The sequence below is a fragment of the Bos mutus genome, chromosome 11 (assembly GCF_027580195.1).
Source record: "Bos mutus isolate GX-2022 chromosome 11, NWIPB_WYAK_1.1, whole genome shotgun sequence".
NCBI lineage: Eukaryota > Metazoa > Chordata > Mammalia > Artiodactyla > Bovidae > Bos > Bos mutus.
Window position 1 is genome coordinate 25,867,762 of NC_091627.1, and position 24,130 is coordinate 25,891,891.

The 24,130-nt window shown below is 39.2% G+C and overlaps 2 protein-coding genes across 3 annotated transcripts in view; one reads left to right on the top strand and one right to left on the bottom strand.

Moving 5' to 3' along the window:
- Window positions 1–9,127, bottom strand: part of SMC6 (structural maintenance of chromosomes 6) — a 74,435-nt gene extending 65,308 nt beyond the window's left edge. Inside the window, exon 1 of the mRNA XM_070379146.1 lies at window positions 8,973–9,127. The gene's annotated coding sequence lies outside the window, so the exon portion shown is untranslated. The remainder of the gene's footprint in view (window positions 1–8,972) is intronic.
- A 165-nt stretch (window positions 9,128–9,292) lies between these two features.
- Window positions 9,293–24,130, top strand: part of GEN1 (GEN1 Holliday junction 5' flap endonuclease) — a 33,226-nt gene continuing 18,388 nt past the window's right edge. The window contains exons 1-5 of one of the 2 annotated variants that reach the window (XM_070379147.1): window positions 9,293–9,746; window positions 15,593–16,200; window positions 17,092–17,278; window positions 20,649–20,825; window positions 22,363–22,473. In XM_070379147.1, coding sequence (XP_070235248.1) covers window positions 16,040–16,200; window positions 17,092–17,278; window positions 20,649–20,825; window positions 22,363–22,473 — 636 coding nt within the window. In that variant the 5' untranslated portion in view covers window positions 9,293–9,746; window positions 15,593–16,039. The remainder of the gene's footprint in view (window positions 9,747–15,592; window positions 16,201–17,091; window positions 17,279–20,648; window positions 20,826–22,362; window positions 22,474–24,130) is intronic. The other variant, XM_005891032.2, reaches the window with a different exon arrangement.

The following is a 24,130-nucleotide window of genomic DNA, read 5'->3' on the forward strand; positions in this document are numbered from 1 at the left end:
GATGGTTGGATGGCATCACCGACTCAATGGACACGTGTCTGAGTAAACTCCAGGAGTTGGTGATGGACAGCGAGGCCTGGCGTGCTGCATTCCATGGGGTAGCAAAGAGTTGGATACGACTGAACTGAGTAGTGTCACTTCACTGTTCTCTAATAAATAACCCAGGCTAATTATCTAGTTTTTTTTTTGTTTTTACCAATATTCCTTAAAATTTGCCTGTAGAAAATTAACATCATCAAGCTTTTCTAAACATAAAAGCCACACCTTAAGTCCAAGTTGATGGTCTTTCGTTGAAATGAAATGGTATCATTACTTGAACTGCTGCTTTCATTTTTCTCTTAAAAATTCTCCTAGAGCCCTAAAGTGATAGGTACCTAATAACTGTTTGCTGAGTAATGAGAAACATCCACAGCACAGGTAACAAAAATTTCTAAGATACAAGAATATGAAAAATAGTTCTACTTTCAATCTGTTTGCTGCTGCTGCTGCTAAGTCGCTTCAGTCGTGTCCGACTCCGTGCAACCCCATAGACGGCCTCCTACCAGGATCCTCTATCCCTGGGATTCTCCAGGCAAGAACACTGGAGTGGGTTGCCATTTCCTTTTCCAATGAATGAAAGTGAAAAGTGAAAGTGAAGTTGCTCAGTCGTGTCCGACTCTTAGTGACCTCATGGACTGCAGCCTACCAGGCTCCTCCATCCATGGGATTTTCCAGGTAAAAGTACTGGAGTGAGGTTCAATCCGTTTAGGTACCCCCAGAACTATATCACAGCAGGTTTGTGCCAGGTATCTGGGCAGCAGGAGATTAAATGACATTTTCCCTCTCATTAATTCGGACTGAAAGATTCAACTCAGTCCTCAGTAGAAAAAAGGATAGTTCACCTTGATGATGTATGGATGGCAAGGAAGCCGGTCAGACATGTAGGTGTGTGCTGGGAGGCCAGTGGAGTATGTTACAAAGACAACAAGAAATAGATCAAAGTGGGAGAATAAGGACTTTAAAGCACAAATGAGAGAGAGGAGGAGGGCAGGGGAGAAATACATACAGTGCTTAATTTTTATCCACTGCCCTCCAAACTTATACTGACAGAAGCAATTTTGCAGAAATATCAAATATCTATACATATCTTGTTGGAACTGTTTTGGGGAACTAGCTTTGACAAGTTTTATTATGACAATGCATGCTTCATTAAGTGAACTGGGTAGTTTATCTTTTAATGCTCTGCAATCACCACTATGGCATGACACTGAAAGGTTTTTTGAAAGTGAAAAAGAACTAACCTTAAAGCTATTAGATAGTGCAGACTATTTTAATTTTATGAAATCATTTCAATTTCTTTTTTTGTATACCGGTTATTACAGGTTGACTATAGATTCCTAGAACAAGTCTGCTGTAATTTCATTTTCCAGAACACTGATAATTTAAAGCTTCAAATTTATTACACAGAATTACCTTGTTTTGTACAATCCTCAACTGTGGTCGTGATTCCTTTCACGTCAATTCTATTTAATTAATCTTTTTTCTCCCCAAAGTAGCTATTTACGTTTACCAAATTTAGTTTTTCTTTAACAAAAATATTTTAATACTTACTCATATATTTTTAGACAATCAAATATAAGAGATACACAGTGGAGTTGGAGTTCAGAATTCTTTAACCCAAAGTGCAAGTTGAAAAAAGCAATCAGAGACTTCCACTTCTAGAAAGGTGGAACAGATGTATTTTCCCTATTCCTCTTGCTTAGTAAAACATTCTTGAAAATTATATACTATAAAACAAGCATAACACAGCTCTGAAAAAGGAGGTAGATTGGTAGGAAACTCACAATCCAAGGAAAGATGTCACGGTGGTTCACTGAGTTTTTGTTTTCCCTCAACTACTGTGGACTTGGAGAAGCCAGCAACAGGGGAAACACCAAGAGGTGCAGAGGGAAACAAAAGGCTTAATGAAAGCCTATTCCCTCCAGACAAAAGGCCAGGAAAAGGAAGTCTAACAAGAAGACTTTCAGACAATAATCACTCTAGTCAAATACCATTAAAAGAACTGTTGTCCCTTCCTCACCGCCCCCTGCCTCAGCAAAGGTCAAGTGGGTAGTGTGGACCTCCTTCTGGTGATGCTAAAAGGAGGCATCTCAACATCCCATCTGGCCCAGTGTCAGACAAGGCTGTGCAGGCCAAGTAGGGAGGCATGACAGGGGCATCTGATGAAGAACCTAGAGGTCTACCCCTAAGAGGGTGTAACAGGACGCTATAATACTTACTCCCACTCCCCACTGGATGGGTCAGAGGCCTTTTACCACTGCCTAGAGAAGCGAGGAGCACACCCCAGCCCAACAGGCACCACAAGCCATGGAAAGAGCTCTGGTCAAGTTCCAGATGTGAGTCTCTGTGTCCATGGCCTAAGAAAACCAGAGGGCAGCAGTTCTCAAAGGTTGCAGTGTCTTAAAAAGTACCAAGGACCTCAGAGGGCTTTTGTTTCTATCAATATTGACCGTATTATAAATTAAAACTGAAAAAAAATTTAAAACAACCCACAAGTACACACTGTATCAGCCATCAGAGCAATGACATTATCACATGTCTATAACCTCTAGAAAACTCCTCTGTGTAGTTACAAGTGAATGAAAGTAAAAAAGGGAAATAACATCTTATGATTATTATGAGAACAATTTTGATCTTGTAGCCCCTCTGAAACAGTCTCATGGATCCCTGGACTACATTCGGGAAACTGCTACTGCAGGGAATACTATAAGCATGCCCATTACATACTGCCATAAATGACAAGGCACAGCTACCAGTAATAAAGTTAGGGCAGCAGAGAAGCCAGCCATAGAATGACTGGTAGATTTGATATTCAAAGTGTGGTCCAAGGACCAGCAAGCAGCATCTACATCTCCTAGGAACACGCTAGATATCCAGAATCTCAGACTTCAATTTAAAACAAGTGAATCTGAATCTTCATTTTAACAAGGTCTTGGGTGACTCACAAGTACATTAAGTCTGAGAAGAATTGTTGTAAACAACATTAAAAATTTAGGACTTTATCCTGTCCTGAAGGCAACAAGGAACCTAATGTATCGTGATAAATCAAATACCATTTAAAGGGAATATTAGTTAACATCCAAAGGACATTTAACCTAAACAAATGCCTTTTGAGAGAGTACTAGCATTATAGTCACAATTACCTAATATTCACCATCTTTCTGACAAGTAACTTAGTGTTTATTTTGATCTCTTACACAAGTCAGAACTTGAAAATCAAACATAATTTTCAAATTATTTAATAGCAAGAATTAATATACATTAATTTCAGCTAACTTAAATTCCCTAGAATACTACCAGGCAATTATTTTCCCAACACTGCCTTTCCTCCCACCCATACCTGTTTCTTACTCAATTACAGTCATTTATTTATCACAGAAGAGCAAAGAAGCAGCATTACTTCTTCATTTTCCCAATATTAAATGTCCTTTTAGGCAGTTTTTATTAATGCTTAATACATGAATTTGCAGTTAGCTGACACTCAGACATCAGCTGATTGATCTTAGTATTTTACCACTAGAAAACAGTTGTTTTTCAAGTAAAATCAGGGGAAGGAAGGGGAACGAAGGTATGTGTGATTAGCTTCTCATAATCAATGTGAGATCCTATACAAGACAGAATACAGTGCGCTACATGACGACAATGTTTTTTTATTTGCTGTACTTAGCCTGGGATTTGCAGTTTGCTGTTAGGTTGCCATGGCAACATGCATCTAACAGACACTGAAAGATCCAACCTTTAAAAACATGAATCATTCTATAATTTAATAATGGACTTTTAAAAACACACATGAATGTCCTGCGACTTAAATATAGGTTACAACAGTAGAACTGTTTCTAATATGCTAAAAAGATAATATAAACAGATGTAAAGAAAAATACTTTTAATATCCTGTAAAACATAAAAATAGGGGGGGAAAAAAGCTCCTCTGGGATTTTCAATGCATTCATAAAGCTCTTCATGGTATTCAATATTTATTTACAATAAAAAAAATTCAATATTAAGGAACATACTACTTCTCCCTTGCAGAATGCAAGCTCCTTCAAAGCAGGAATAGTAACAAATATGATTATCAAGAAAAAATAAGTTCAAGAAGAAAGAAAAATCAATCACCAAGGGTTAATTACAGCAAGCATATACACAGGAAATTTGAAAGACCAAAAGCATTTTCACACAGGATTATAAATTTCTAAATTTTCCATTTTAATGTGAGTACCTAGTAATTCATACTTCCCATTAATATCAAAGTAGGGGCTAACAGTAGTGAGAACAGTCATAACAGAATTGGAAACGTCAATAGAAAACAGAGGTTTTAAAAAAAGGTAAATTGCTACTGCTTCTGAATCTGCCACAGACTATTTACCTCATTCCCAATTCCGCTCCTACCACACCAAAGACAAACTCATTCTTTATTAAACCACCTCATTTTTAATGTACTGAAATATAAGCACGCTGCTTAGAATATATACATGAGATGCAACAGATAATAAATAAGTAAGTGAAAAAATTCATTAGTCCACCCATCAAACAATTATAGGTGAGCAAAACTCAGGTAATAAAATCTGAACACTCAGATTTGTGTTTTTAAAAAATCCCTGTGGCCTCAATATAGAGCACAAATGAAACAGAGTGAGAATAAAGGCAAAACAGACCAGTCTCTAAAGGACAAGCAGTGTTGAACAAAAGCAGTGGCATGCACACCAATGTTCACTGCACCATTATTACAACAGCCGACATACGGAAGCAATATAAATGTCCATCAACAGATAAATGGATAAAGACACGATACACATATACATCCAACATCCACAGATCATAGAAAAAGCAGGAGAATTCCAGAAAAACATCCACTTTTGCTTCACTGACTATGCTAAAGCCTTTGACTGTGTGGATCACAACAAACTGGAAAATTCTTAAAAAAGATGGAATACCGGACCACCTTCCTGGACTCCTGAGAAACCTGTAAGCAGGTCAAGAAGCAACAGTTAGAACCAGACATGGAACAATGGACAGGAATATCAAGGATGTATGTTGTTACCCTTCTTATTTAACCTATATGCAGAGTACACCACATGAAATGCCAGACTTGATGAATTACAAGCTGGAATCAAGACTGCTGGGAGAAATATCAACAATCTCAGATATGCAAATGATACCACTCTAATGGCAGAAAGCAAAGAGGAAATAAACAGCTTCTCAATGAGGAAGAAAGAGGACAGTGAAAAAGGTGGCTGAAAACTCAAAGTTCAAAAATGGCATCTGCTCCCATCACTTCATGGCAAATACATGGGGAAAAAGTGGAACAGCGGCAAATTTTATTATCCCGGGCTACAAAATCAATGCCAATAATGACTGTAGCCATGAAATTAAAAGACGGTTGCTTGTTGGAAGGAAAGCTATGACAAACCTAGACAGCGTGTTAAAATGCAGACATCACTTTGCTAACAAAGGTCTGTATAGTCAAAGCTATGGTTTTTCCAGTAGTCATGTACAGATGTGAGAGCTGTAATGTAAAGAAGGCTGAGCACTGAAGAACCGATGCTTTCGAACTGTGGTACTAGAAAAGACTCTTGAGAGTCCCTTGGAATGCAAGGAGATCAAATCAGTCAATCCTAAAGGAAATCAATTCTGAATATTCACTGGGAGGTCTGATGCTAAAGCTGAAGTCCCAGTATTTTGGCCACCTGATGCAAAGAGCTGACTCACTGGAAAAGATCCTGATGCTCGGAAAGACTGAGGACAGCAGAAGGGGACAACAGAGGATGAGATGGTTGGATGGCATCACTGACTCAACAGACATAAGTTTGAGCAAACTCCAGGAGATGGTGAAGGACAGGGAAGCCTGCACCCCTGGAGTGCTGCAGACATTAGGACTGCAAAGAGTCAGACAGGACTTAGTGACTGAACAACAAAACACATACACACAATGGAATATTATACAACTGTTAAAAAGAAACCTTGCCATTTGTAACAACATAGGTATTGCTGTTGTTTAGTCACTAAGTCATGTTTGAATATTTTTTGACCCCATGGACTGTAGTCCATCAGGCTCCTCTGACCATACGATTTCTGAGCCAAGAATACAGGAGTGGGTAGCCATTTCCATCTCCACAGGATCTCCCCACCCCAGGGATCAGACTCCAATCTCCTGCATTGGCAGGTGGATTCTTTACCAGTGAGCCACCTGCGAAGCCCCAAAGGGTATTATATTATATGAAATAACTCAGACAGAGGAAGACAAATACTCATATGACCTCACTTATATGTTAAATCTAAAAATCAAAAGAAACAAACAAAATGAAAACAGATACTGATACAGAGAACAAATGGATAATTGCCAGAAGGGGAGAGGGGGGAAGCAGGGGAGTGAAATTAGTGAAAGGGATTAAGAGGTATAAACCTTTTAATTCTCAACATCCTTATAAGTGATCCCTTACTTTACAAAAGAGGATACTGAAGCTCATTTAAAAGATACCCAAATTCATGTAGGTATATCTTAGCAGAGCCTAGATCCAAACCCAGGTTGTCAAAACCCCAAATCAAACTTCTTTAATGTCCAGGTTCCACCTGGCATGAACTGAGTTTAACCAAGTTTGACTATTTATACAAAATGAAATTGTCTGTTCATCTTGTTCTTCCTTTGGTAATGTATAAAACTATGTGATATGTCCCTCTAATGTTGGGCTTGCTGTATAAAATTTTATCTTGTGTTTAATTTTCAGAAACAATCTTTACTCTTAATAGTAAATGCCATCATCAGTAGACTGAGGTTTGGAAATGATTCATTCATTTTTCTTGAAAACATTGAGTTTGAAGTGCTTCTAGGAAACTGAGATGGATAGGCCAGTAAGCAGCAAAATAATAGAGTTAGATTCTAGTAGAGACTTCCCAGGTGGCTCAGCGGTAAAGAATCTGCCTGCCAATGCAGTCGACCCAGGTTTGATCCCTGGGTTGGGAAGATCCCCTGGAGAAGGAAGTGGCAACCCACTCCAGTATTCTTGCCTGGAAAATCCCATGGACAGAGATGTCTGGCGGGCTAGTCCATGAAGTCACGAAAGAGTAGGACAAGACTCAGCATCAAGACAATAACAAAGACGTAGATTTGGCAGTGGCACTAAGAAAGTCACAGAGACTATTCTGAATTTGTTCACCAGGGAAACTAGTGAGTAAGATGTACCTCATTAACTAGTGAATAAAAAATACTAAGTGTCTACACTTGACCCTCAGTCATCTGGACTTACATATGTATATATACATATATAACTGTGACGTTTAATTATGCTTTAAACATAATACCTTCATGTGTGGGCACTCAGTTGTGTGACTCTTTGCGACCCCCTGGACTGTGGCCCACCAGGCTCCTTTGTCCATGGAATTTTTCAGGCAAGAATACTGGAGTGGCTTGCCACTTCCTTCTCCAGGGGATCTTTAGGACGAAGGAAATGAACCCAGGTCTCGAATCTCCTGCATTGGCAGGTGGGTTCTTTACCAGCTGAGCCACCAATTCCTTAAAGTAAACCAAGTATGGCTTTGACTAATTCTCCTAACTTAGATCTAAAAATGATCATCAAGATTTAGGCAGGTTTTATACAAAATTCTACATCTACTCAGTAAAATAAAGTCAGTAAAATAAAAAACCAGGCTCCTCTGTCCATAGGATTCTCCAGGCAAGAATACTGGAGTGGGTTGCCATTTCCTTCTCTAGGGGATTTTTCTGACCCAGGGGGACTGAACCCAGGTTGCCTGCATTGCAGGCAGATTCTTTACCATCTGACACGCTGGGGAAGCCCAATTACAGAATAGAAACTGAAATTTACAGAGGTGGTACCAACCTGTTCAGGGTCACACAACACTGGTTCTTATACAAAAACATGTAAAAAGTAATATTCTGGTAATCTCCAAACTTCTTTGTACTTACTGGCATTCAAGGGGAAAAAAAGCGGAAAACTGTAAACACATTTCTACAGGAAATAATTACTCTGCATATTTCTCACAGTAAAAGGAGATAAAGTGAATCTAAGTATTTCTAACATGCTCCCTTACCACCCATATACACCAGTGCATAAGCTAGTGAGTATTTTAAAAGACTACACAGCAGCCATCTAAAAATCTGGAAATTTGGACTTTTTCTTCTTTTGAATATATTCCAGAATAGCTTGTATTTAGAACACTCCCTTTCAATTTCACGACATATACAGAGTAGCAAGCACTCAGATAAGTTCCGTGTTCAGGGTTTAAACACCAAATAGTTGCTCCCGTAGGAATTAGCACAGCACCCTCTTATGCCCCAAAGTGTCCTGCAGCCCTTCCTCCACCCTTGAGCTCAGTGTTCAGGAATTCCCAGTACTGATTCTTCTCCAATTCATCTCCACAAGAAAATAAGGGGGAAAGAAACGCCATCATAAACTTCCAAACGTCACAATTTAAATTTTTCTAGGTAACAGTTTTGCGTTCTCCTGAAACTGGGATTTAGCAACAAAGCCACCTTCAGGGATATTTACACATATCTCTTAAACGTAGTTAAGTTGTTACTTGTAAGGGGTCATCAGAGGGGGTGATAAGAACCCAATTTCCGAGCCTACACTCATCCCCCTGACCCTTCTCCCCCTCAAACCACTCATCAAAGCCTAACGGCGGCCGTTCGGGGCCCGGCGCCGGGTTCCCTCAGGCTAGCCGGAGACGAGATTTTTCAAGCACCGCCGCCAGAGCCGTCCGAGGGAGGGGCCCGGCGGACACCGGCAAGTTTCCTGCGGCTGAAGGGACCCGCGCCGCCGGCGGAGAGGGTGCGGAGATCACCGCCGGCCGTTGACCCGCGCGCCCTGGGCACCGCCGCGGCTCCAAAGACCCGGCCGCCAGCGGGTGGGCTGAGGGAGGGCGCCGGCCAAGGGAGGATCCGAAGCAAGAGAGAGCGACGGAGCGCGCCCTTAGCCTACCTCCAACAAGTCGAAGTCTCCCCCAAGGAACCCCCGATCGGCGGGACTGCCGCCGCAGCACAGGACGCTAAAGCCACGTTAGTGGACTCTCGCAGTCGGCCCAGCAGCCGTTGGTCCCCGAGACACCGCGCGCCCACCACGGGAGAACGCAGGAGCCCCGCCGACCCCGGCCCCCACCTCGGGACTCTCCGCGCCTGCGCCCCGCCCCCCCTCCGCCCGCCGGGACTCCGCCCGCGCGTGCGCGCTGCGGGGTTTTCGCGCCACTGGAGTCTAGGAGGCGGGGCCGGAAGTACCCCCTGGGCGGGCAGTGGGGATGTTGGGAGGAGCGCCGGGGCTCTGCGACTGTGGGACGCGCGGAGGGGTCGGGGCGGGTGAGTTGCCTAACTGCAAGCGGGGAGAAAAAAAAACCACCCTGGAACCCCAACGGCGGCTACAGTTCCGCGCATGCGTACAGCGACCGGCTGGGCGCCGCCGCGGAGTGTACAGCCGCGGTCGCGGAAAGGCGGTAGTCACTTCCCGGAAGAGGCGGAGCCGCGTGGCTGAGGCGCCGCATTCAAGTGGTTTCCAGGGAGCCTTCCGGGCCTGAGTGCTAAGCCTCTGAACTCTAGGCTTTGCTTGGCGAGGGAAAAAGAAAGTTTTCGTTTTCTTTCTTCTTTTTTTATTGAGTAGAGGAACATTTAGAAACTTGGAGGCAGCAGTAGTTAGAATCCAGACCAAACTGGTAAATGACAGAAGGGGCGTCTTTCCAAAAACCAAGGAAGCAGGGTTGTCCGGGTAAGTCCCGCGCGGATCTGTGGAGAGACGGCCCCGCCCAGGCCCCTCTACCTGCTCCTTTGCAATCTAGGGGCGATTGCAAGCTGGTTGGAGGCGAGCTCTATGTTCGCGTTCCTATCTCGCCCGCCCCTCCTCCCAGGACACCGCCCGCGGTTCTCTCTGGGTCCAGTAGGACCGCGGCCCGGAACTCCCAGCCGGGCCCCGGCTCTCCGAGCCCGGGGTCTCCCCGCCCCGCGGCTCGCCCCCGCGGGGGAGGTGTCCGTCGCCGCTAAGCACAGAGCCGAGGCCCTGGGTCCCAAATGGTCTTGCCCGGGCCCCGTGGGGCAAAGTCCCACGCCAGATGCGAGGCCATCCTGGGCGAGCCTTTCTCGATCACCCTGTGGGCACACTTGGGTGTACCTCCTTTTCGGTGTTAACTCTGAAAATAACTTCCCTCGTAGCAACTACTTTAAGGCTTTGTGGTTGTTTATATATACAGTCTTTCTTTCTCGCCCCCACTCCCACCAGCTCGTGCCTGGTTTACATTGTAAACCCTCTCAGTAAACATCGGAACTAAAGAAAGTGTAAATTCCTTGGCTTAGCTTTCAGTACTTTACTTCCCGCTTCTGTCTTTACACAACTCTTCGCGTGACATGCTAATCTAGCTATGTAATCCACTTTCTATACTCCAACACTTTCTTTCTAGATGGAAAAAAGATATTTACCGCTAACTCAGAACACCCCCAAAGAAACTGATGTCAAACTTAGGGTCTCCAATAAAAAAATTCCTACTCCTTTACTTCTAAAAATAATCAAATATATGCTCCTATCCTAGCCCTTGTCATGACACACATATGACATAGTCAAAATAGATGAAAACTCAACAGCCTCTGGCCTAAGTGGTCCTTGTTGGTAAGAGATGGGAAACAGGGTTGGGAGGTCTCTGCTTAGCTGTCGCTTCCTTTAGGAAGCCTTCCTTGATGCCCTACACTAGGTAAGCTGCCTTCTTCAGATCTATATGCTCATCTTCCTCTATCTAGCCTTACTTCAGTGCCTATACTTGTCTCATTGTTGAAATTCCCTTTTTAGCTCATCTAACCACAGTCCTTAAATGCAGGGCTTGATCTTTTTCCCTATTGTATTTCCAGCAGCAAGATAAGTTCTGGTAAATTATAAGCATTTAATAAGTGTTTACTAGTTAAGCCTGGGTTATATTATACTTTAAGCCTGGGTTATAGTATGCTTCAAAGTTTAGGCTAAATTCAGATGAAAATAAAACAATAAACATAGCATTAATTAGTGAAATTATGTGGTATATCCTATACAGTATAATCCTGTACTGAAATAAATTTTATACAGTTTACCAAACTTTATATGAAAATACAGTTGTCTACGTGAGAATTGGGAAATTAAAAGTATTTCCTTCTTTATCGTTAAAAAAGATTTCTAATGTTTATGCCTGAAATATGGAGAAGGAAATGGCAGCCCACTCCAGTATTCTTGCCTGGAGAATCTCAGGGACAGAGGAGCCTGATGGGCTGCTGTCTATGGGGTTGCACAGAGTCGGACACGACTGAAACGACTTAGCAGCATGCCTGAAGTAAAACTGGAAAACTTTTAGTTTATTAAAATGTATATTTTTGCATAAATAAAACCATTGACCTCTTTTTGTGTTCTTTAAATTTGATTCATTAGTGGAATTAGCAAGGTTCTGTGCTTTTCTCACCTCATTCAGTTTTATAATTAACCAATAAAAGCTTATTAGCTTTTAAGGAAGTTTTAGGAGCATAAACTGATTTATGGGCACCATATGGTTACATCAAAGGATTTGGTTTTGTTTTAATCTGAAGGGGATTCTTAAGCTCTTCTTTAAACTAGAAATCCATGTTTTTTCCACCAAGTGATAATAATCTGAAATAGAGTTTAAATACCAGGCTATCAAAATTGATGATGAGATTCAAAGAATGTCAGAATCTTGTAATTCATCTGTTTTAACACCTCTTATTTTGTAGATGGGTTAAATGTCTTCCCAAGGTTACATATATAGTTAATGTATATCCAAGATCAAAATTCTATGTTTTCTATCCCAAGTCCAATGCTTTTTCACTAAAGCAAATAAATTGAAGCCACTAGTAAGGCTATAAAATTATTTGCTATGGGTTTCTCTGACATTCACATAAGTGTTCTTGCATCATATTAATTCTTAAGAATTAAGAGTATTTTAGGAGATTCTTTTTATATAAATACATTGATTGCATGAGCAGATTGATGTCAATGAAGTCATTATGTTATAAAATATGAGTAGAGATTCATCAAATCCTACACCACAAAACATTTCAAATTTCACCCTATTTAAATAAAAGTGGAACATAAAATTATACACAGTTTAGGGTGAGTTTGCTATGTGCTATGTGCAGTGTTTTTAAATTTTACTTAATGCTGAGCTTATTTTCAAGTAACCTTGTATGGTTGATCATGACCTCATGCAGGAACCATCAGTTCTATCTTTAAATGTAGTTGTACTTGGATATCTTAACAATTGTTACATTCTGTCCCTTTTTGGAACTTTAAATGCTTTACAGTCTTACCATAGCTACTTAGTATCACTTCAAAGGCAGAGCTGGTTCCAAGAAAGGGACAAAGAATGAAATGGCTTCTGTGTGTAGCTTCTAATGATTATGTAGGAGTAGGAGGTAATAAAAAGTGGAAGCAGGGAGGCCAGATAGGAGACTGCAGAAAGAACTAAGGGAGTTTTCTTTAGAAATGCAGGTTTAGGGTGTTTTGGAGACAAGGGACTTGTTGATCAAGTTGCTGTTAGTAGAGAGAACAATCAAGAATGACTGCTCGGTTTTTGGCCTAAGCAACTGAGTATTTGGGAATGACTAAGGGTAGCTGCTGGTGATGTTTCTTAGTGCAATATTGCAATTCTATTTTGAAGCTCTGAATTCCTGCTACATTTAATCCGTACTAGGGCTATAAGGGGAGAAGGCAAATGGCACCCTACTCCAGTACTCTTGCCTGGAAAATCCCATGGGCGGAGGAGCCTGGTAGGCTGCAGTCCATGGGGTCGCTAAGAGTCGGACACGACTGAGCGACTTCACTTTCAGTTTTCACTTTCATGCATTGGAGAAGGAAATGGCAACCCACCCCAGTGTTCTTGCCTGGAGAATCCCAGGGACGGGGGAGCCTGGTGGGCTGCCGTCTATGGGGTCACACAGAGTCTGACACGACTGAAGTGACGCATCAGACAGTTTTGAGGAGAGGTGGTGGAATCAAGAATTAGATACCTATTTTCAGTTCAGTTCAGTAGCTCAGTCATGTCCGACTCTGTGACCCTATGGACTACAGCACTCTAGGCTTCCCTGTCCATCACCAACTCCCAGAGCCTGCTCAAACTCATGTCCATATTGTGCATCCATGTAAAGATAAAGTAGGAGATTAGATTTTCTTTATCAATAACTTGGAGAAGGGAATTCCTTGACAGTCCAGTGGTGAGGACTGTGGGCTTCCATTGCAAGGGGCTTATGTTGGGGAACTAAGATCCCTGTGCAGCCTAACCAAAGAAGGAGTACAGTTTACATTTCAGTCCTATACATAAATGTGTTTGTGTGTACATGACAAACAACACTGCACTATGTGACACCCAACACCCTTCATTCGTTACTATTTATTTATATATGTGCTGCTGCTGCTGTTAAGTTGCTTCAGTCGTGTCCGACTCTGCGACCCCGTAGACGGCAGCCCACCAGGCTCCTCGATCCCTGGGATTCTCCAGGCAAGAATACTGGAGTGCAGTCAACCTATGTAGTGAAAAGTTAGAGCCGTGGTTGGAAGGAGTGAGCTTTAGATCTGGAAGGGCTGGGGAAAAGATGCACCTTGCCTGAGACCAGGTGACTTGTTCTTAGGTGTTCTGCAATAAACCAGAAAGTGTGACTCATCCCTAAAAAAGCCATACTGAAGTCATATTTGATACTCATGCACTCATAAAGTTATAGAACATTGCTTTTTATTGACCACATATTTAATTGAAATATGACTATATCCATATTTCATTACTTAATATTTAGGCAAGACAACCTTGATTCTGGATCTGCTGCAATATCACCCAATTCAATCTGTGGGCCTTGTGAAATAGTACAAGCACTGGAACCACCATTAGCTAATGCTTTCTTCTCTATTTAAATCTATAATACTCCTTCTAAAGTGACATATGAGTAAATGTTTGTGCAGCTCTTCATAAAATGAGTGTACAAAATACTACTTGTGGTAACACTGGCCACATTTAAAATTAAGATTCAGAAAAGCTCAGAGAAGGACAACCATGTTTCCAGCATTTATTTTCTATGCAGTCATGTACAACTTGAGAGCATTTACTTCTACTATGGACTCTGTTAAAGGAGCAGACAATACGGTTACATTTTATTTAGAATGGTTTTACATTATGATGATAGTTTTTTGTCTTAATATGTTTTTGTATCCTTTCTTGTGTTTTTAGAATGAAATAAGGTCATTACTCAGAGGATATCTGTTATATATCTGTCTAGTCCAAGCTATGGTTTTTCCAGTAGTTATGTATGGGTGTGAGAGTTGGACCATAAAGAAAGCTAATTGCCAAAGAATTGATGCTTTTGAACTGTGGTGTTGGAGAAGACTCCTGAGAGTCCCTTGGATTGCAAAGAGATCCAACCAGTCAATCCTAAAGGAAATTGGTCCTGAATATTCATTGGAAGGACTGAGGCTGAAGCTGAAACTCCTATACTTTGGCCACCTGATGCGAAGAACTGACTCATTGGAAAAGACCCTGATGATGCTAGGATAGATTGAAAGCAGGAGGAGAAGGGGATGACAGAGGATGAGATGGTTGGATGGCATCACCGACTCAATGGACATGAGTTTTGAGTGAGCTCTGGGAGTTGGTGATGAACGGGGAAGCTGGGTGTGCTTCAGTCCATGGGGTCGAAAAGAGTTGAACATGACTGAGTGATTGAACTGAACTGATCTGTTATATAGTCAGACTGAATCTTCAAATGCTACATAACAGTTTTTATCAAATAATAAAGGAAAAGAAAAACAGCTATAGATGTTTAATAAAGGAAAACTTGCATATAGAAAATACCAAAGCAGGTCACGGTAGCAGAGCTTAAGCCAATTTTTTTTTTAATATCATGTACATAGAAAACAGTTTAACATTAGTTTTTTTTTGAATAGTGAAACTGTGCTGCTGTACTCAGTCGCTTTAGTCATGTCCAACTCTTTGCAACCCCGTGGACTGCAGCCCTCCCTACAGGCTCCTCTGTCCATGGGATTTCCCAGGCAAAAATACTGGAGTGGTTGCTATGCCCTCCTCCAGGGGATTGTCCTGACTCAGGAATCAAACCTGCATCTCTTGCATTGCAGACAGATTCTTTACTGCTAAGGCACCAGGAAAGCCCAAATGGGACTATAGGTCATTTTAAAATATTTTTCTGTAAAAAGATGTTGTATTTTCCCACAATGAACATGTGTGACATAATTTTAAAAGTCGATGCTCCTTTTTTAAAAAATAATTACCTATTCTTCAATTCTTCATTTTCTATCTCCCCTCCACTTGTCCGTCAGAGTTTTCCTTCATTAATCCTGTGTTTTTGTCTTTTGTTCATGTGTTTGCATTCTTCTTCTTTTTGTCTTTTTGTTTTTTCCTGATTATGATAGAGGGCTAGTCCTATTCTCTCGTTAGGTATGTAGATTGAGGAGTGAATTCTCAACAAGACAAATACACATTACCAGATCCTTTGATTTTCTCTGCATTTGTTAGCTCTTATTATTCACTGGAGCAAAGCCAATTACCACCCTTTGGGATGAGGGTAATTTTTCCTTTTATTTTCCAGATTTCATGCAGTATTAATGTGACTATGTGAAAAATTTTATTGTCAGCCACTGCTACAGGCAGTGTGGAAAAGAAGAAAGAATGAAGAGGGACAACCATTGACATTTGGTGACTTTAAATTTTAAAGTAACTTTATTTTTCAGTAATACAGAGAAACATATTGGGTGATATGAGTGGATTTTAAGGACAAATTCAGCATGCTATATTCTGCTAAAACTTTTCAGTTGCTGCATCAGTATTTTTGTAGCCACTAAGTGTATTACCACCATTTTTAATGTTTCAGGTATTCTTGATTCATCCTGAAGAGCTGACCAGTAAAAGAAATGAGAATACTATTTATGAATCACCCCCAACTAGCTCAAAATACAGTCTAAATTTTTGTTCTGAGCTTCTATGTCTTTTAACAATCTTTTGAAAAGTTTGTTTCAAATAACAGATAACCACCAGGATGGGAGTAAATGACTTGTGGCAAATTTTGGAGCCTGTTAAACAACACGTCCACTTGCACAGTCTCAGTGGGAAAACCATTGCAGTTGATCTGAGTCTCTGGGTGTGTGAAGCACAGACAGTCAAAAAAATGATTGGGACAGTCATGAAGCCCCACCTCAGGTAAAGTAAACATTCTTAAAATATAGATAGGTGATGGCATAAGCAGTGGACGTCTTGGTTTTGTTTCCACTTCATTTGTTTTGTTGTTGCCATTTTGCATTTTGAGATTTTAAAATGTATTAACAAGCCCACATTTGCCATCTCCATACTGTGTGTGTGCATGCTCAGTCAGTCAGTTGTGTCCAACTCTTTGCAACCCTGTGGACTGTAGCCCATCAGGCTCCTCTGGCCATGGGATTTTCCTGGCAAGAATACTGCAGTAGATTGCCATTTCCTCCTTCAGGAGATCTTCCTGACCCAGGGATTGAACACACGTCTCCTGCATTAACAGGCAGATTCTTTACCACTGAGCCACCTTGTACTGGTGACTCACAAATTTGTACCTCATACCCTTGAAGCTTCAGACTCATACCTGACTGCCTATTTAACATACCCCCTAGGATGTTTCAGTGACTAAAAGGCAGGAATTTGGGAGCCATTCTTCCCCTGCTTTACCTCTCCCCATATCCAATCCATCTGAAGTCTTGCCAGTCCCCTTTCAGAATATATGTTGCATTCACAAACTTCGCTCCAGAAGCACTACCTCAGTGTATGGCAACGTCTCTTATATGCCCTGTTGAGATGAGGTTTTCACTAGCTTCCCTCCCTCTTATCTTGGCCTCCTCCTCCTCCAAACCATTTCCCACATAGCAATTAGAATAATCATAAATCTCCTTTGCTAAAAAACAAGCAGTGGTTTCTCAGTTCAGTCCACTGAAAATCATAATAAATAAGACATTATTGCATGTAACATTTTTGATACTAGTGTCTTTGCCATTATGTCATTCTGCAATGTTGACTTCTGCTATTCATGCATGATGATTACAGTATCGTTAACTTTTTCTATTTCAGAAATCTATTTTTTCGTATCTCATATTTAACGCTAATGGATGTAAAGCTGGTGTTTGTTATGGAAGGGGAACCCCCGCACCTGAAAGCTGATGTCATCAGTAAGAGGAATCAGGTCCGATATGGACCTTCTGGAAAAACATGGTCTCAGAAAACAGGGAGATCACATTTTAAGTCAGTCTTAAAGGAGGTAAGCATTTGGGCCTGATTCAATAATTCTGATTTGAATTAAAGAGTGTATTTTACTGTAATAAACTTTGTTGGTCAATATCTTTAATACTTACTGTCTTCACTAAAAGGCCAATGTGAATAGAGAAGAGAGTTTATGCTTTGGAGTGAAACTCACCCATGTTCAAGTTCCGATTCTGGCATCTAGAAACGCTAGGGGCAAGATTTTTAAACTATCTTTGCCTCATTTCCTACTCTGTAAAATGAGGGTAGTAGTACTTTACAGGATTATAGTGAAAATTAGAGAAAATATAAATATATCTAAAGCAACTGGTACATAATTGGGACTTAATATGTTAAATTTTATGAAACCTTCAGCACTTAACAAATTCCCAGAATAGCAGTCTCATTAATTCATACTTTACTCATCCAGGATTAATGATAATTGATAGAATTTGATTTGGCTTCCCTCAGGGCTTTGTAATTATAAAAAGTTATTATTTTAATATATTTATCTGTTAAAAATATTATATATCTTAAATCTATAATAAGATAAAGTGTGTAAGTAAAACAATAGGAAGCTATAACTATTTTGTATCTTTTTAAATGTGTTTAATTTTTAAAGTTGCCATAATCATACACAAGTAATTTTTTTCTTGGACTTTTCACTTAACGTAGCATACCCGTATTTCCCTATTACCATATTCTATTCAGAATTATTACTTGTAATGGTTGCACTTGAAATCATTCCCCATGATTGTATATTGTATATTGTTTGCTTTCAATTCTTCTCTTTTATACATGAAATCGTGAGAAACATTTTTTTGTGAACATAGCTTTTTCTTGTGATTTGAAAATAAAATTACCCAAAGTGGGCTTGATAGACCTAAGTTTAAGAAGGATTTTATAACTCTTGCCAACTACTTCCTTACCAATACAGATATGAGATAAGCAATTTCAGTGCGTCCACAAAATCTTTGGATATTAGGAGTTTTATCTTTGTACTATTTAGTATGCAAAGTCAAAGACATTTTTTGGTTTATAAAGTACATATAAATACATATAATACATAGTTATATGTCATATTCTTTTAATGGTGAGGTTGAACATTAAGTTAGTTTGAGTCCTTCTGTAAGTCATGACCATCATGTCCTTTTTCCGCTTAACCTTTTTGAGGTTTTACTTTTTGTTTTGTTCAATTTCTTTATAGGCTAAGGATATAAACCTTTTATGATATTTGTTTTGAGTTCACATCCCTGTTTTTCTTCTTAAATGTTGGTTAAAAGTTTAATTTCTTTTAAAAGACATTGCATAAATTAATAAGCTTTTTTCCTCCAGAAGTTTTGTCCATTTTTTTTCTATTTTTTATTTTCATGTGATTAAAAAAAGTAATTTTCAATTAGTGATTATTCCATCTTAATGACTATCAATAATTTAAGAAAATACCTGTACTGTATTCTAATTATTATATAATCAGTTCCTAGAAATATCTATGGTTCACATACCGAAGGCATTAAACACCCAGTATAAAGCAAAAAGATATTTGTCTTTTTGAGAAAATGCTTCTATTCTTATTTCTTTATTTCACCATTGTGATGTTCTTAGACATTTTATGTTGGTTCAGTGTTGCCTGCCCATTAATCATTATCATATTTCTCTACAGTCTGTTACTAGGCCTTACGTTCTCCTAATCTACTGCCATTTTTAGTTGCAAGCATGAAAAGCACAAATTAGTCCTCCAAAACAACCTCTGCCCCACATCATGGAGACTTAGGGCAGGGAAAATTCCAGCCAACCTCATCACAAATTCTGTGCTAGCTTTTGAAAAGAGTTAGGAGGACATGCACAAGAATCTGGAATAACTTAAACTCTTGTTGTTTTTTATGAAAGGATACTTCTTATCTAGGGGTGAGGAAGAAACAACTATGTTTCAGTTGAGCAGCACCTGTAACAAGTCTGTCTCCCTAAGGTGCCCCTGAGTCCTGAAAAGTACCCCTTTTTTGGGTTGGTACTTTGTCTTTCTGAACCTTGTCCACCTTGGGCAACATCTGGCAGAGGTTTTTTATTACATAATATAACATGTAAACAATCAGTTAAAACAAGAGATACTTATTCTGTCCCTCTGCTGCTGCTGCTGCTAAGTTGCTTCAGTCGTGTCCAACTCTGTGCGCCCCAACAGACGGCAGCCCACCAGGCTCCCCCGTCCCTGGGATTCTCCAGGCAAGAACACTGGAATGGGTTGCTATTTCCTTCTCCAGTGCATGAAAATGAAAAGTGAAAGTGGAGTCGCTCAGTCGTGTCCGACTCTTAGCGACCCCATGGACTGAAGCCCACCAAGCTCCTCCGTCCATGGGATTTTCCAGACAAGAGTACTGGAGTGGGGTGCCATTGCCTGTCCCTCTAGAAACAAGTAAATAGCCACTTTCCCTCACCATACCCAGTATTCCCCAATGATAGAATGAGAGTGTGACATATAACAAAAAAGAATGCACTAAGCTGTAAAGCTGAACTATAAGCTACCCAACAGAGTTAAATTTATAACCCAAAGAAAGCTATAGGAGATTATTTATACATCAGCAGATTGATAACAAACATCCTGCACAGACTTGTGACTTCCCTGGAGCACTCCAACAACCGGCCCCTGTGTGGTTTCCCACAATAACAGAGTTTCATTGTACAGGGGAGGTGATAAAAAGTAAACTTTTACATTCTCAAGCCAAAATTGTGTACTTGCAACTTCTTTGAAAGAGCTCATATTGGGTTGGTCATCATGTGAAAAGGATTGCTATAGTTTTACAAATGTAAATGTTAATGTGATTAATTATTATAATTTAAAGATATTTCCAAAATCTTGAGATAACAATGAATAGTGAAAATTGAATATTCATTACTTTAAAAAATAATTTTTAAATTAATATTTAATTGGATATAGATTATTTTTTAATTGACATCAAAATTTTTAGCTTTTCATTACAGAAAATTTTAAATAAATACAAAAGTAACCCATCACTAATCTTTAAAAATTATCAACTCAAGCAATTTTGTTTCACGTATACTCCCACCCGCTTCCCTACTTCCACAATATTTTGAAGCAAATCCCACACATAATATTGTTTCTCTTAACAGGTCAGTACCTTTCTCTAAAAGATACTGCTCTTAAAAAATAAAAACATGACTCAATACAGTATTTATTAATGTACATAAAAGTTCAGCAATCATTCCTTAATGCTGTAAAGTATTCAGTGTTCACATTTCCAATTATTTCTTAAATATCATAATTTAAAACACACCTAAAAAGCTATTAGTATTTGTAATATAACAGTAAGTTAAACACCGTAAAAAGCAGCAGTGCAAATGTTCTTAGATTTGTTGCACCTACTTTTTCTTTTCAGTGTCTTGATATGCTGGAATGCTTAGGAATTCCCTGGGTCCAAGCTGCTGGTGAAGCTGAAGCCATGTGTGCATACCTCAACGCCAGTGGTTATGTGGATGGCTGCCTCACCAATGATGGAGACGCTTTCCTTTATGGGGCCCAGACTGTTTATAGGAATTTCACTATGAACACCAAGGTATTTTTTCTTTCTCTTTTTCAGCATTTGTTTTAAAAACTAATTTTTTTAAGGGGATTATTAGAAGATAAACTAAAATATATAAAATGCTTACCATAATGCTTGTGTTTGTGTGTGTGTGTGCACATGATCTCGAAGTCTTGTCTGACTCTTTGCAACCCTACGGGCTACAGCCCGCCAGGCTCCTCTGTCCATGGGATTCTCCTTGCAAGAACACTGGAGTCGGTTGCCATTTTCTTCTCCAGGAGATCTTCCCAACCCAGGGACAGGACCGGCATCTCCTGCATTGCAAGGGGGAATTCTTTACCATAATGCTTGGTACACAGCAATTGCTAAATAAAATGCTTACTCATATTAAAAATACCACTACTGCATGGTTCATTCTCTTTTAAACGTGGATTTCTCTAAGAACTTGATTTGTTTCACATGGTTTACTTCTAAATCAGTTTCAATTATGTATTATAAAATGTCATGTGATATGTATTGCCTTGAACCAGAATGTTCACTGTTAGTAAGCCTCAGAACACCTCCAAGTATGCAAAGAGAGATATACAAGGATGTTATTAGTAGTTGCAGCATTGTCAATACTTTCAAAAACTTGGCAAACAACCCAAATGTCCATTGATAAGGAATGGCTAAATACAGCCATGGTTTTCATGGAGGCAGGTACTATACATGGGACATATTCATTGTAACTGCTCAAGGTTGAGCAGGGGAGACTGGACATTTGATGTACTGAAGCTAGGAAAACTAAGCCATTTGCCGGAGAATTCTGTTATCTTTCTGAAAATGCTCCCAGTGTCCCCATTGAGAAAAACTGTCTTGGAGTCCATCTAGTATAATAGTAAGAAGTCATTAAGGCCTAGGTGGCTCTAGTAGTAAAGAACTTACCTGCCAATGCAGGAGACATGAGAGATGCGGGTTCAATCCCTGGGTCAGTAAGATACACAGGGAGGAAGGCATGGCAACCCACTCCAGTATTCTTGCCTGGAGAATCTTATGGAGGGAGGAGCCTGGAGGGCTGCAGTCCATAGGGTTGCAAAGGGTCGAACATGACTGAAGCAACTAAGATATCCAAATGTATTAGTGGGCAAGAAATATTGCAAAATAGTATTTTTATATAAGCCTATTTTTACTTTAAATAAGCATTTGTATATATGTGTTAAAGAAAAGAGTTTCTTAGAGGAATATGCGTGGCTGTCAATAATAGTTACTTCAGATGATGTGTTTACAGGGAATGTTTACTTTCTATAGTATACATTTTATGTTTAATTATGTAAGATGAAAATCTACTTTTGTAGACACCAAAAAACAAGAAGAAAAAAATGACTACTATAGTTGTTTTTTTAAAGCTATTTTTGAAACTTGATTTTATTTTCAGATGTTAAAATGTTAGGTTATATGAAGATTCTGGTGATCAAGATAATTTTAAACTTCTAGGAATAAATATTTAACGGCAGCTTTGACAGATGATGTTTTACAATGTTGATTTTGTTTAGTTTTCTGAAGATGAAACTAAATCTGTACTTTCTTCTAGGACCCACATGTTGACTGTTATACAATGTCATCCATCAAGAGTAAACTGGGTTTGAATAGAGATGCTCTGGTTGGGCTGGCAATACTACTTGGCTGTGATTATCTTCCAAAGGTATGCTGAGATTGTATTTATTTAGTATTCATAGTGGCTTTTTCTCGTACCTTACATGGTACATAAATATGAATATAATATGGTATTATATAGTTAAGGACCTAATTTAGATGTGGGTGTAATAAACTATTCAGTAACTAAAATAATCAACATTTCAAGTGACATTAAAATGCTCGCTCACTGTGACACTGAATGTTGTAAATGAGAATAGAATCATAACTGGTACTACAGCTTGAATCTCAGTATTCTATTACTGTAAGAGATTCATATGCACATTTGACTGTCCTTTTAGAGAAATAGGAGCTACTCTTTTCTTGTCTCATGCCAATATTAGTTTCTATCACTGTTTGTCTGTGTTCTGGTTTTGAATCTCCATAGTAACTTTTTAACTGTACACATGCTCCATGTTATTGTTACTGTTGCTAGGCAACATGATTATTGGGCTAAGTCATTCATCCATCTATGCCTCTTAGCACTGCATTGAGCTTTGCTCATGAAAGCCTTTTTATATCTTAAGATAACAATACATACTCAGTGACAGGTATAATAGGTGAGGGATGAATTAAGAATTAAAATGATAACCCCATTCATAAATATGATATTTAAAAATACAAAATGATTTATATTGTAGCTCCTACTATTTTTATAAAGTCCCATTATTATGTCCCTGCTGATCATCTTTGTATCCTTTTTAAATCCTTCATTATACTATAGACTGTATACCTAAGAGAAGTCTAAAGAGAGATGACATGTATTTTTTTTCACTAGGCCATAGAAGAGGGAAAAAATAAATAGGATAGTAAAATTATTAATTCTGATTTCTAATCTGTGTCACCAGTGACTAAATAGAGAAATCAATAATTTTTTTAACAAGAAAAGAAAACAGGAGGAAAAAAAGCTGTTAAATAACACAAAAAAATAATTATTATAGTTCTCATTCTGAAATAGAAGATTCCTATTTCATATGTAATTGTATCATAACTAAAGTCTGGAAACAACCCAGTGTTGAATATAAGAAAAAATTTGCAAACTTGAACTCACAAAAACCAGTTTCAGTTTCACTGGAAACAACCCAGTGTTGAATATAAGAAAAAATTTGCAAACTTGAACTCACAAAAACCACTAATAAATAGTGGTATTTATTATATTATAGACTAGCCTTGCCTATTTTGATTTTTTATATCTTTGCAACCAAAACTGCTATCTATTTATATCATTGTACTTAATGATCTTTAAGACACTGCTATAATAACATAATTTGCTGAAAAAATTTTGGAAAAAAATTTAATATGTAACTAAATGCTAATACAGGAAGGGTCATATGCAAAATATCTAGTAACTGGTTTACTAAAGACATAGGCTGTAGAAATGGAACGAGCTTCTGGCACCCTCTGTTGTGCCATGTGTAACCCTAATCCTCAGTATAGGTGGGTTGGGAAGGGAACTCACATTAGGGTGAAGACTCCTTTGCCAGCAGGCACTCAGGATATGTGGGCAGTGACTGTTTACTAACCAGTTTGGAAGTATTTTAACTCTGATATGTGTATCCTGATACATATTGACTAAAGAGCGGCATTGCTTACAAAGACATATTAATAAACTTTTATAGGAACTAGAAGACTCAATCTAAACCAGAAATTATCATGTGAATATACTT